Source organism: Melanaphis sacchari, unplaced genomic scaffold, assembly GCF_002803265.2.
Source record: "Melanaphis sacchari strain LSU unplaced genomic scaffold, SCAv2.0 Contig8_pilon_pilon, whole genome shotgun sequence".
Lineage (NCBI taxonomy): Eukaryota > Metazoa > Arthropoda > Insecta > Hemiptera > Aphididae > Melanaphis > Melanaphis sacchari.
This window is the reverse complement of record NW_020271635.1, coordinates 1,269,870-1,284,195: the sequence shown is the minus strand read 5'-3', so window position 1 is coordinate 1,284,195 and position 14,326 is coordinate 1,269,870. Positions and strand designations below refer to the sequence as shown.

General features: G+C 32.0%; 1 protein-coding gene across 3 annotated transcripts in view; it reads right to left on the bottom strand.

Moving 5' to 3' along the window:
* The window catches only part of LOC112602680 (mucin-17-like), a 61,980-nt gene that overhangs the window by 6,894 nt on the left and 40,760 nt on the right, over positions 1-14,326 (bottom strand). For 2 of the 3 annotated variants that reach the window (XM_025350885.1, XM_025350887.1), the window contains exons 3-9: positions 10,077-10,189; positions 3,343-3,402; positions 2,078-2,281; positions 1,879-2,018; positions 1,639-1,786; positions 1,256-1,534; positions 110-1,123 (exon numbers count right to left, since the gene is read on the bottom strand). In XM_025350885.1, the coding sequence (XP_025206670.1) occupies positions 110-1,123; positions 1,256-1,534; positions 1,639-1,786; positions 1,879-2,018; positions 2,078-2,281; positions 3,343-3,402; positions 10,077-10,185 (1,954 nt within the window). In that variant the 5' untranslated portion in view covers positions 10,186-10,189. The remainder of the gene's footprint in view (positions 1-109; positions 1,124-1,255; positions 1,535-1,638; positions 1,787-1,878; positions 2,019-2,077; positions 2,282-3,342; positions 3,403-10,076; positions 10,190-14,326) is intronic. The other variant, XM_025350886.1, reaches the window with a different exon arrangement.

The window sequence follows — 14,326 nt, the reverse complement described above, 5'->3', positions numbered from 1 at the left end:
GTTCCAGAAGTACTATCAACTACTGGTTTGTTTTGTTCAGTGGGTTCATTTTCTACTTTTGGAACTTCAGTTGCAGATGCATTCTCTGACTGAGGACTATCCTGATTATTTTGTTCTACTGGTGTCTTATCAGATTCCGGTTGGTTATCAGTTCCAGAAGTGCTGTCAACTACTGGTTTATTTTGTTCAGTAGGTTCATTTTCTACTTTTGGAATTTCAGTTGGAGATGCATTCTCTGACTGAGGACTATTTTGATTTTCTATTTTGGGAAGTTCTGTTCCAGATATAGCTTCTTCCTGTTTATCGGATGGAACAGTTTGAATGTTTATTTCAGTAGATATCTCAGAATTTTCTAAATTGCTTTGCTTTGGAGGATTTTTATTTTCATCAGATGCTGTTTCAATATCTGGTTTAGTGTTTGAGTGCTGATCTGGTGTTTGTTCTTTGTCATTTGATTTTATGGGCTCTTTTTCAAGTTCAGAGTTATTTTCGTTAATATTATCTTCTAGAGGCTTATCTTGGATATTTGAACTTTGTGTGCTGCCTTCTATTGAACTATCTGTTGACGAAACCGGTAAATTGGATGTAATTGGGGTTTTATCCGAAATTTCGTTACTATTGTTTTCTTCATCAACCTTATCGTTATCGTTTTTATTGGAAATCGTCTGAGTAGAAGAAATAATAGGATTTTCATTTGTTGAAGGATCAGATGCCGGTAATTGCGTTGGTTGCACTTGGTCGATTAATGTTGGCTCATCAGGTTTGTCAGTACTGTCATAATTAGCTTGTCCAGATTCTGTACTTAAGTTTTCCTGATTTGTTAAATTTGGTGTGGAACTTGACGTTTCCTGCTTGTTTTCTTCATTGGAATTGTGTGCACTATTACTTTCTGGTATGATATTTGTTTCTTTTTCTGTATTATAATTGTCTGGAGCAGTTGTGATGGTATGATCAGACTCAACAACATCATTTTCTTCGTCATGTTCAATCGTTGGTTGGGTTTCCCCTAGTTTATTGTATATATCTTCATTAATAGGGAATTTTTCGGCTTCATTTTCATCCGAATCACTTAGCAATACTGGTTGTAGCGTAGTTATGTCATATGAATTGCTCGTCTCGTTTGCTATAAAATAATAATAAAAATACTTTCAATTTAATTTAAAGAAATAGTTTTAATGAACATGTTGTTTTTTTTTTTACAAGCAGTCATTTAATTATACAATTTATATATTTTATTTATATTTGTAATACATACCGCATTGATACGATGTAGGGCAACATTGACCTGCTGGTGGTGTTTCTGGTGTGCAGTCTTTTCCTCGGAGTGGTTCACCGCAGTCTTGAACTGCACATACGATATCACCTCTCATACAATAGCAATGTTCACAAGGTTTTTCCGAAACCATAGGAATAGATTCTCCATCTTGGTAAACGTCGTCGTTAACTCGGCAATCGAATGGCGCGGAAGTAGTGGAAAAAACTAGTCCACCGGTGATTTGTGGAGCTGAAGTAGTAGATTTTTCACTTTCATAATCTATGAAAACGATTGAGATATGATATTACTATTGTTGAGATGATATAGGTACACACACTCACCCCGTTAAACAGTGAGTTTTTTAAGTACTTCTACAAACTTACCACAATCGTATCGAACAGGACAGCAAACACCTTCATGGTATACTGGTCGACAACCCTCCACGTGCAACGTACACTCTTGCATTATGCAAGCTGTTCGGTTTCTAATACAATAACAAAGTTCACACGGTTTTTTCGGATTGGGTGGAACCTGTGTACATGAGCGAATAGAAACAAATATAGTATAAACAAATATCATTCATAAAACTTGACTAAGAAACAAATAATCGTTTCCAGACTCACCTGCGCTCCATCTGGAAAGAATTCGTTTTCATCCATCATGCACCCATAATTGTCGTGCCATCCAATTTCAGTTGTTGTCGTCGGCGTCGGTGTCGTTGAACTGGTTAACAAGTGTACTGGCACTGTAACATCCGAACCAACTGGGTGGCTTATTGATGTACGAATAAATACAGTTGTATTTTTATATTTAAAAACATACCTTCTGGGCAAGATATGACGGGACAACATTGATCCGGTGATTTTTGTACTGTACAGTCTTGTCCAATAGCTTTTGAAAACGGACACACTCGAAGGTAGCACATTAACATTCTATTGTGGCAAGTACAGTTTAAACACGGTTCGTTGGTCACTATGCGATCACCTTCTTCGTAATGTTGATAATTATAGTAACAACCATTTGGGTCTAAACAAAAGAAATATATTATTAAAACTCGAAAAAATAATCCTTTTTATGAGTTTTATTATCTAGTGAATTATAATAAAAAACATATTAGAAGTCTAGTTAAAATATATTTTTTTTATTTATTTACGAAACCAACAATATATAGCGCTTCAATATAATAGACATAAATTTAATGTTAGTTTAATAATTGACAAATTATTTAGACCCTTGATATAGCATAAGAAAAGTCGAAAAACTTACAAAATATTAAAACATGATTATACAATTGAATTTTTGGTTTAATTTCCCGTAAGTTATAAAACTGAATATGATTATAATTTAAATTTATAAACAACGAAAATTAAAATGTAATTTTTATGTATTAGTTATTAATTATTATTATTTAAACTAATCTAATTATTATAAACTGTAACATTGTATTCCATTTTACTACACATGTATCCCTATCAACAAAAATGTAAAAGAATTATTAAAAATGTAATTTTAATTGATAAATGTAATAATAGAATTGCACTTGAAGTATAAGTACGGTAATAATACTTAACTATCTATTTTATCAAATAAAATAAACTGTTTAAATTTTACTTTGAGCAAATGTGTATGAAAAAACACTGTACTTGAGTCAGTGTCGACACCGGTGTAGGTGTTTTGCATAACCGATCAGCCTGCTTCTGATTTTAATATTTTTAGATGATATTTTGTATTACACTTTATAAAGTCATATATTTAAACTTTGATGTTCAATAATTATAAAAATAATTCTTCAGTTTTTAAAGCTAAGTATCGATGTACCTTTTTGTACTTATTTTAGTTTTTAATAACATAAATAATAATTTAGTATAATATTTTAAGAAATGCGGAAAATTAAAAATTATAATTTAACGCACTAGTAAAACTTTTTTTTCGTAAATTGTTTTTAGTATTAAAAACCTCAAAGAAAAACACATATTTGATTTATTTATTTCTAAACTCATATTATTGAAGACGATTTGTTTTGATCTTGAAAAAATTAATCTGTACGCTTACAGTAGAATGATAATAGATAACAATATGATACTTACCATTAAAATAGTCCGCCAAGTCTGTTCGTTTTGCTTCAATTTCATCGTAAGTCGTCGGAGCTGAAACACAAGAAATCATTTTATTTTTTTTACTTTTATTATATCTGTTTGGATTATGTGTTCATATTATGTGTGGGAAAAAATACCATTAAATGAGGGTTAAGCCTAATAATGTTATTGTAATAAAGTACCCATAAAGGAAAAAAAATATATTTGTTGACAATAATGACTACTTGCAAGTGTGCAACAATGTTATAACAACGCAATAGTGCGTAACTCATATATGCGTATACTTTCATGGAAAAACGATGATGACTAATAACGATACAACACCATCAATAATAATAATAATTATTATTATTGCTTATACCGTTAAACAATCTTGTTTTCATACATCCTGTACACAACAATGGTTTACCGGGCATTTTATAATAACAACTATCTATAAATATAATTTTTTCTTTTGTTTTTAAGTTGTGGAATATAAAAATAACGAGCATAATATGAGCGAAGACGTTGATCGTACGTCGTGGTAATAAACTGTAAATGTAAATTTATACTATAGGTAATTGATTTAAATCAATTTATTTGAAAATTGTATATTTTACTTAGTTGCTTGTGTAATACATAGTGAGGGACCTAATATAACAATAAATTTAAACAACGATTAATAGCAAATTTTTTTAAGTTATAATTTAAGTGTATCTCACTTTTAAATATTTTTGTTAACCTTAATATAATAAGAAAAATTTACCTTATGCATAAGAGTATAATGCCATAACGAAATTTAAAAAACAAAAACACATAGAATAATATATAAAAAACAATTTAATGTTTATCCCACTAACAGGAAATAGTATTATTATATACACTGTGTAGTGTTTATAGTACCTACAATATTATACTGCATTATCATTAAAAATCACATTTTTACGTAGCTGTTTTATGTACCCTACCAATTATACTATTATGGGTATACAGTATATTATATACAACGAGTTGGTGTTACGACAATCGCTGCAGCTATATCAATGATTTATGGAAAACGGAATTCGATCGATCCAACCGATCTTTGCACGGACGGTACGACGATAGATTATAGCAGGTTTATAATCACACACGGTGTTTTCCTATAATCGGCAAAACCGCCGCAGAGCGTAATCTTTGAACCACGCGATCGATGACTTACACGCGTTTAAGGGTCTCTCTAACTGTACTTGTGCCATGTTTATTTTTTGAAACGTTCGGTCGCAACCAAATGTGGGACAAGCACGTGGTTTTTACGTATCTAAATATGACCATATGAGTATAATACATTATATATTATTATATCTAAGATCGAACGAGATTTAACGGCACCACTCGGCGATAAGAACATTTTTTATAAAAAACACGTATATTGTTATTATGTACCATAATAACACAAAACCGGTTGTCTCAAAATAGAGACGAATAATATCGTTATAACGATAGAAATTGAAAAAAAATCGGAGAGTAAAACGTAGTCTACAATAATATTATAGACTCGCTGCCGTGCTGCAACTGTGGCGATATTTTGCATTTCCTGGTACGCATGCACACGCGATAACTGTGTATAACTCCACCTATAAACCTAATCATATGGATAGTACTACAGATGGGATACGACGATCACGGTAATTGATGGTTCTGAGACACTATAAATAGCGGAGAGAACAGAAATTTCTCAAGACATTGACCCGCACAAATAATGCATGTGTTTTTTCTCGTTCCGCCCTAGACGTTTAAGCTTTAAAAAAGCGTTAATGGACGTAGTACGCCATTTATATACTACTCGACTGAAACGAACGAACTTATTTTACACTATTAAAGTATAATATAAGTCTATAGATAAGCCGAAAATATATTTTAGATTCACGGTATACTATTACCTAGGAACAGAGGCGAATTTGTCTGTTTTGTGGATGTAGGCATTATATTTGTAATTGTATTTAAACTGTAAATTATATTATTTTAATTATACTTATATAATTTATCACCCATAAATAAAATAAGTTTACTTGCTATGTAAATATTATCAAACTTTAAACACAAAATTCAATCAAGAAAATAGTAAAGAATAAAGCAAAATATTAAGTATTTCATAATATACGAGTATACTACCTATTAATATACGTACATCATCTTTTTGTATAATAATGTTTTTTTATAATATACTAGCTGTATAACTCGACTTTATCTAGAAAGAACTAAACAAAAAAGTGCTTTATTAGTTTTAATGCATCTTAGTTCATTAAACCTTACTGATATCTGAATATTACGGAATAAATAATTTGGTATATTTTTGAACGTGGTTTAAACTCTAACTCTCTAAGTTTTCCTGATATCTTTGAAAACTATTTTTGAAACATTTGTCAAGTAGGTTTTGAGTCTATAAGGTATACGCATAAAAACGTTGTTGACTTTTTTTGTACATCTGAATAACAACAAACAATAAATTAGATATTATTTTATTTCATTTAAAAAAACGTATTTCACATATTTTTAATATTTTAAAAGTTTAAAAAGTTTTTGTTTTTCGGATATTAATTGACGATATCATGATTACCTTCTGGCACCTACGGTTATTTTTTTCTCATGTATGTCGATTTTGATAATAATTTAATTTACATTTCAGCAAAAGAGTATATTTTAAATCATTATTTTTTAATAATCAATAATTTTGGATACCATAACATTTTTAAGAATCTTCAAGTTAATTTTCTAACCGTTAATGTATAAGTGTTATGTGCATATTAACAGTTATGTGCACAGTTTAGTGTAGTAAATTCATAGCCTGGTTATTATTTACTGAGTATAATATGATAATATCACCTAATATCAACTGAGCCATATGCGTCAATATCCCGTTTGACGCGCGGTCGTTTTGACATTATAATTTGTATTGTTTTTTAAGTTTTTTTGCGTTGTGTTAATAATGTTGTTCGTCGCGTATTATGTACGCATTAATGTTGTGTCCACAATTGAAGTCCGCAAACAACGCGTTATTGAAATTATAATATATAATATTATCGCCGCTTGATAGGTGATGGTATGTTGTATGCCTAAAAGTATATCCTGTGCCTTGGAAAACTCACACAATGACCCGCGACCCGTTATTGCGACGATACCGAAAAGATATGATCTATACGCATGCTTTTCGACGCCCATCGCCGAACACCATCATCGCAGTCCACCGGCGTATTTTCATAAGCAAAATAAAATTATTCTGGAAACGCGTTCTTAATGATGTGTGTGATGATAACGGTCCACTTGGACTAGACTTCCGTGGATTTTCTCACGGCATTAAACGCAAGCTATACTTTTCGATATTATAGTACACCTATTTTTCCTCCAAAATGTAATAATAATAATAATAATAATAATAATACTTTTGGTAATATTATTTTAACTCCGTCGCACGCACTCATTATTACTTGTTAGTGTAATCATTACGGACGGGCCGCGTCTTAACAGTTATGTGGACACGCGAAACGCCCCGCGGAAACGAGACCGGTATGATTTCATAACACCAGAATATTATAATAATACCGTACCCGAACATCTACAGAATCCACCGATTCTAAATGATATTACATACGATAGGTGATTTTGTAAGAATGTTTTGTCGTGTTATATCTTATGATTTATCGTATATAATGTATAATTTGATCATCGGAACATTCGAGTTCATTCGGTCATCTGGTTGTTGCCATTTTTGTAGTTTTTTTGGATATTCATTTGATTTATTCGTTTTCGCGAAGTGTGAGATGATATTAATAAAAATGATAAATTATAACAACGGACATGTAATAATAATTGATGTGTGTTCGTTAGAAACCATCTATAAATAGGACTATAAGTGGTGAGTTTTTTCCAGTGGTCCATCCGTGGTATAAATAAACGAAATGCTGTCGTTGGACAATTTATAAACTGTGAGATCAAGCGAATTCATGTTCGTTTATTTTCGTCTTAAATAGCGTCGCACAAAAACCACTCGTGATCGAGATTCGATATTTTTGTTATTTTAAATAGCCATTGAGCTGCGTCGTAAATTATTATAATTACTTATGTATTACCTATACCTACGTGGGAAACGTGCACGAGTGTGGTGTGCCTGGCGTGGCGATTGAGAGCCAACAGAGAGCACCGATTACGCGAGAATCGTGAACTCTGCGTGAAACGTCGTTTTACGGCCAAGTTCACGGATGTCCGATTATTGTGCCCCACGGGTCTTCTCCGCAACTAATGGACGGCCGCATTGTGTGCAGTTGCAGCGGCAACGCGCCTAACGTAATTGCCTGTCCTTCACACCAACATCGTCTCATAAAATACATTATTATTATTATGTACAAAACGCTCATCAGTTTTTTGAACGACGAAAGCGTTCTATGCATCGTGCATTTTCGTCTTTAACTCGTACGACGCATGACGTAACATGGATGTATAAAAAGTTAGTGAATGACGGTTTAACCAAGTCGATTAAATGTTTAAGCCCAATACTCGAATACTGCAGAGATTAAATTCAGAAGCTATATTTTTAGTTGAAATACAGGCTCAACGTAGTCTTATTATATAAATAGTTAGAACACGACAGAGTAGAGAACATAAACTGATATTCTTGTATAATTGTATGGCTGGTAAGCGTTGGTATATTTATATGTTTTTACACTGGTACTACACAAATGTATTTTCGTTTAAGTCTACTTTACTTATTCTCAGTCGAGTGTTATTGTCCTTTAGAATTCACTTCGCGTATAGGACTCATCTTCCGGAATAGTAAAAGCAAAATATTTTTATTTTTTATAAACTTGTTTTATCATTTTATACGAAAAGAGTTTATAAAAATTATATGTATATATCTAATAATATATACGTATCTAGTATATTCCTACGATAACCGCGAAACAATGGGTAGCGGGCGTCGGCGGCAACTAAATCGGACCATAAAAGAAAATAATACGAGAGATAAAACTTTGTGTCATCTACATTGTCTCCCCTACCTTGACACCCCCGCACCCTTTTAATCGCATCACCGTAACGGGGCGGCATCGATAGTTAACACACACATGTGTACTATATATTTAATATTAAAGAGTGCGCGTTGTTCTACGCACAAAGACCGTATAAAATGCAAAACTCGTGTGACCTTTACTCTTCTCTGGTCTGTGTCTCACGACAATCGTTTTAATGTTATGCGTCCGTCTTTGCGGTGAACTTATAGCGCACATTTTGCCGCCAAAGCGATTGAATGCTAAATCTTATTCGTTATAGCCAGCTGCTGCGGTTGCAGGTATTCACCGTTGTCGATATTATATATTATTTTATAAATGGCGAAGATGTCAGAGCGCTGAATAATTCATTGCACGGTCGCGCAAGTGGGGAACCAACTGGAGAAATTTTGATTTGATGTGACATTCGATGAGTTTGTTTTTCAAAATGACCGTGCGAATGAACAATTCCTTTGGCTGCATCAGGCGCGCGCACTTGTCGATAAACGAGTCGTGAATACAATTTATGTCCATCACTGCACATACCGACAACACAAAGTATATTAACTTCCTACTCTACTAGACTTTAATGTGTGTGAAAATATAATTCGTTTTTTTTTAATATATGAAGTACCTATTAATGCTTATGTAGATAGGTAAACGATCTGTGCAATTAGTAATTTCGACTAATCATTGTATTTTTGGATGCGAGTAATCAACGAAGTAGGTATGCCTGATATTGTTTTATAAATACATAACACTGAAATAGATTTCATTTTTATTCGATCGTTTAAAACAACTAAAATAACAAAAATACTAGTAAAATCGGAATGAGCAAATTTTAATGTGTAATTCATACACATACACATAGTATTGCGTACTTATAATAATATTATCTATATAAATATAAATATAGTTCATCTGTAATATTATTAAGAAAATTGTATGCACTTATGCATGATAATAATAAATAAAGTATGAATCAATGTGAACTTTGGAATTCTTAAACTCAAAAAATGTTTAATTATTTGTTTTTAAAAATGAAATTGAAATGTATTAATAAATAACATAAAATATTTAAAATAAATTGTTGCCGTCAAAATGACGTTTACATTTTTTTGTATTTATTAAAAGTTTAAATTTGAGACTTATCACTATTAAATATGATATGTTTTTTATATAAGATGCACTAGAATATTATGCAATTATTATTGTAGATATATAAACCATGGTTTGAACAAACTTCAGACGAACGATTGGTATTTTATTATTTATTGTAATAATATGTTATAAGCTACTGAGATAACAATACATTTTTAAATCTGTTTTCCGTGATATTTGTGAGCGGGTGGGTTTTCAAACAAATTCGTTCAAGAAAACGCTATTGTGTACATAACAGATACTAACTGTGTATTCACTAGATCGAAAAAAAAAAGTTTCGATGGGTTACCACTCTTTGTTGTTTCAGCAAGAAAAATGTAGTGTTCAAAGAAAACCTTGCAAAAACTAATTCCCCTAAATCAATAATGTGACTTTGTCTAGAAAAATAAAAAGTAATACCAAGAAATCGCTACTGGATATCGTATAGATATAGAGATGTATTAATTATTATTGTATTTGGGAAAAATTGAAATATTTAAACGATTTTGGACGCACAACATAGTAGCTGTTTTAAATATGTATATACTATAATTTATGTAAATTAAATAATGTACAGGTACTCACCAGACTTTGTTAACGTTACGGAGACGATCAATATGAGAGCCATGGTCACCCCGCAGCGGTGTTGGAAGCTCGTGGGAGCTGCACTCCCCAGAGCCATGTTTAATTTCATCGGCCTGGAAAAATAAAACAAATTTAACGGTAAAATTATAGAAAAAAAATAACTCGTACTGCAGTACTTAACCTCGTACCCGGGTACGGGGTCACATTATGATCGACATTATGGTATTATAATGTATATGTTTATAATGTATATGTTATTTTTGATCAAATTCGTGTTATAACATCAATTTGCGCGTATAAGCTCGCGACGATGGTAATATAACATCGTGCACGCCCCCTCGGGGTGGACCGGAATGTGCACGCGTGTAAACATTTCTCGAATTGTACCATAATGTATAATAATATTATGTAGATTTTACGATTTTCGTTGTCGTGATTTATGTACAATCATTAATGATATACCTTACCTAGTTACCTACACGGTGCGCTTTTCTATCGGAGGACGGCGCGGGTTAGGTACCTATACCGTTATATATTATATTATTGTTATTATATCATGCTGTTGAGACTACAGCGTCGGATTGCTCTATGACCGTATGAGACTCTGCTGCAACAGGTGTGTGTGTGTGAAACTTATAAGTCGGAATGCAAGTGTGGCGGGTCCGTAAGCAGAGGTAAGTGCATCTATATATAGGTATTAAATAATGTGTAATATATCTCGCGGACACACCGGACTAACCAGTCACTGCAGGTTTAACGGCAGTTTTTATCTATATATATATATATATATATATATATATATATACAATACCTATAGGTACACGTATACATTATTATAATATATTGTACTGGACTATGACATAATATAAGGTGGCTGCGACGATGACAGTGTACCCACGAAAATAATAGTGAATCAAACACGATTGGGACGCGCGTCATTTTATCATTTTAAATGCTATAAAGTGAATACAATTACGTTCGACCGAAGCGAAACGATAATAAAACGTATCGCTCCTGTCGTTACAAATGCCGATAAATTTCTTCGTCTATTTCGACATTTTTCATTTTTTTAATAATTCTCAGCAGTATTATTGTTTTCTTTAAATAGATAGATTCATATATTACACTGTTCAACTGTTGTATGAAGAGTGTGTAATACTGTAATGTAATCGTTGAAAAGGCTGCTATTAAGACGTATGTTTTTTTGACTCAAGTTTTCACATCATAGTTTATCAAGTTAACACTTTTCATCTTTCTCTTTTTTTTATTATTAAAAATGAATTATGATACCCGTATTATATAGTTTATTATATTAAACATTTTTACTAAATTTGATATAAAATAAAACTACGAACCGTTCATGGTTCATATTATGTGCAAACAGAAAGTAATGAATATTATAACATTATTATAAATATTTTTTTCTAAGAGGATATAGTGTACTGTATTGAGTATTTCCAAGACTTAAATAAAATACCCCTGTCATTTTAATTTATTTCAACTAAGCTGTTTATATCGCCTAGGAGTTAAATAACACTTGGTGCATTTATTTAATATGAGTAAAGTAAAGCAAGTGTTTATGCACATGAATATTTCAATCACATAGGTCATGTGACTTTATCCCAGGACTATAGAAAAACTCCATCGTCGACGTCGCAGTTATGTCTTGATTTCGTTTTATTTTTTAATTTGGTTCTCTAAGGTTTAGATCATTATAGTATATTAAGCTATTGATAAGTTGATTGGTACGTTATATTTTGAAGTTAAAATTATGTATACTCGTACATAATGCTATCATCGGTGAACGTAATAAATAATTTGAATTCGCCAAAAGACTTGCTAAATCATAGAGGTCAGCCGCCGTCGGGCACGACGGTATAAAAATACGTGTATAATGATGACGATTCAATCGGAAACGGTCTGGTACAATAATAGTAGTAATAATAGTATGGGATACGATATTATTCTTGTTATAACATGGTATATGCGTAATTCACAGTAGTGAACCGTGAATACATCACCGTCGGAAGGTGAAACATAAAAAATGAATATAATATTAGAACCGCGCTCGCCCGTATGCACTCATATTATTTATATCATCGTTATATATTTTTTTTTTTTTTTTAAAGAGAAAAATAACATACCTATATTCTTCACTATACGTAACGTAGTACGGCGTCCGTTTATTACTATTATTTTTTATAGTTTTAATGAATCGAGAAAAACCGAGGTCGCCACATGTATTGTTTTTTAATTGTTGTTATATATTATATAGCTGCATACCCACATACACATGAAGGAAATCACGACGATGACGATGACACTATAATATAATAATATATTGACGAGAGAAAGAAGAAAATTGGATATTCGTGTATGTGTGAAAACACATCTTTATATTTTAAATTTAAATGTAATTATGTTTGTCTCAGTTTGTGCGTCTTTGTAATAATTTATAGGTATGGGTACATTATACATAAGTACACAACCGAACGAGATGAACAATGATTATATCATTATATTTCAAAGATGTAATGCTTTTACTATACTATTTGTCTTACTGGAATCGAAATGGAACCTTGCCGTTTCTGTCGTATTTATTGTATATAATACACCATTTACAATCCTAATTAAAATTATATATAATATTAAATGTTTTGTACATAATATTAGGTCTTTACATTATTCATAGAACATAATATTACTATATTACCATTTAAAACGATTTTATCGTTTTGATAAATTTTTGGTTTTAGAATTTAAAACTATTTTTTTATATTGTAAGCCCGAATTTTAGCATTTTTTAGCAATTGATATGGTTAAAGGAGTTTTCGGAAGTTTCGTCTAGGGTTATTCAAGATTATCTGTAATCGGCGTGACGTAGGTACACGGTAATCGATATAAGTAGTTAATTAACTATTATATAGTTATCAGTTGATAATATAACTTGAATAACATAATGTTATGCAAATAATTTCATGTAGGTGTATAATACATTTTATTCCTACACCACGTTTATAGGGCGCGCACCTATTTTTGTGGTTTTTTCCAAAACGTATCCACATTGCAATAGACGTAAACACTAAATGTTGCGATGCCCACGAAACGCACAATAACGATAATTTATAAATTTAAATGACCATCACATCGTTGAGATTTCGGTACTATAAATAGATACATATTTTTTTTAATAACTCTTACTAGGTGAGATGTGTCGTAAATAGCGTATTTTATGTGTATTATCTAAACACGTGTACTCGTACATAAAGATGGGTACGCATGCGTGGGTACCTAAGCATATATTATGTTGTATTTATACGACAAAACACGTAAAAAAAAATATGTAAAAAAAAAACTACCTATTTAGTCACCGCCGTCGTAATATATATCAAGAACACTTGTTTTCGGCGCTCAGCCCACTCGTCGGCGGTTCACGATGGTTTTTTATATTTTTATGATACATTTTTTTCTACGTCTGAGTTACGACGAACGTCCGTTTACGGGAGGACAATTGATTCTGCTTTCGTTTTCCTATCCGCCGGTGAACTATATATATATAACATACACACCTCCTTCAATAGGCGCCGTCCGTAGGCCGACCGGCAAGGTCGTCGTCTCGACTACAGCAGATGACCGTACGAATAACATAATTCGTTCACAAAAAAACAGAAATTAAATTTCTTTTAACACGTCTTTTTTTTTATCGCTGTTGTTTAACAGCATATGTCATTCAAAGTCGCGATCGTTAAACAGGTAGGAATGTGGGAGATCTACATGTTTTCAAAAAACGGATAACCCATCAATACGAGATCGGCGTGTTTTAAATAAAAATCGGTCAACTACTTGTTAAAATTTCTAATACACTTTATTAGTGTCAGTGTTCTTACTTTGCTGTTTTCTCAAAATCGTTATTAAAGTATTCGAAAAGCAACATCTTCTTACAATAAAATTCGCAGTATTAATTGTTCGATGTATTTATAAACATATCTTGAGAAAACCGTTCTGAGGGAACAATCGTTACGTCTTCGCTACACCGAAGCAGTCTCGTAACTCACAAAAACGTTATAGTGTATTGTAATACTATGATGTTATTTATTGCCTTTGGCGATTATTCGACAAATTTTCGATCGAAACTCGAAAGAAACAGTAGACGTCGTGCGGGCTTTAATTTTTTTCCTCTTAACATATTCGTCCCGTTATTCCAACGGTTCATCTCGACGGTCTTGTGCTTAGGCTATCCTGTTGATGAC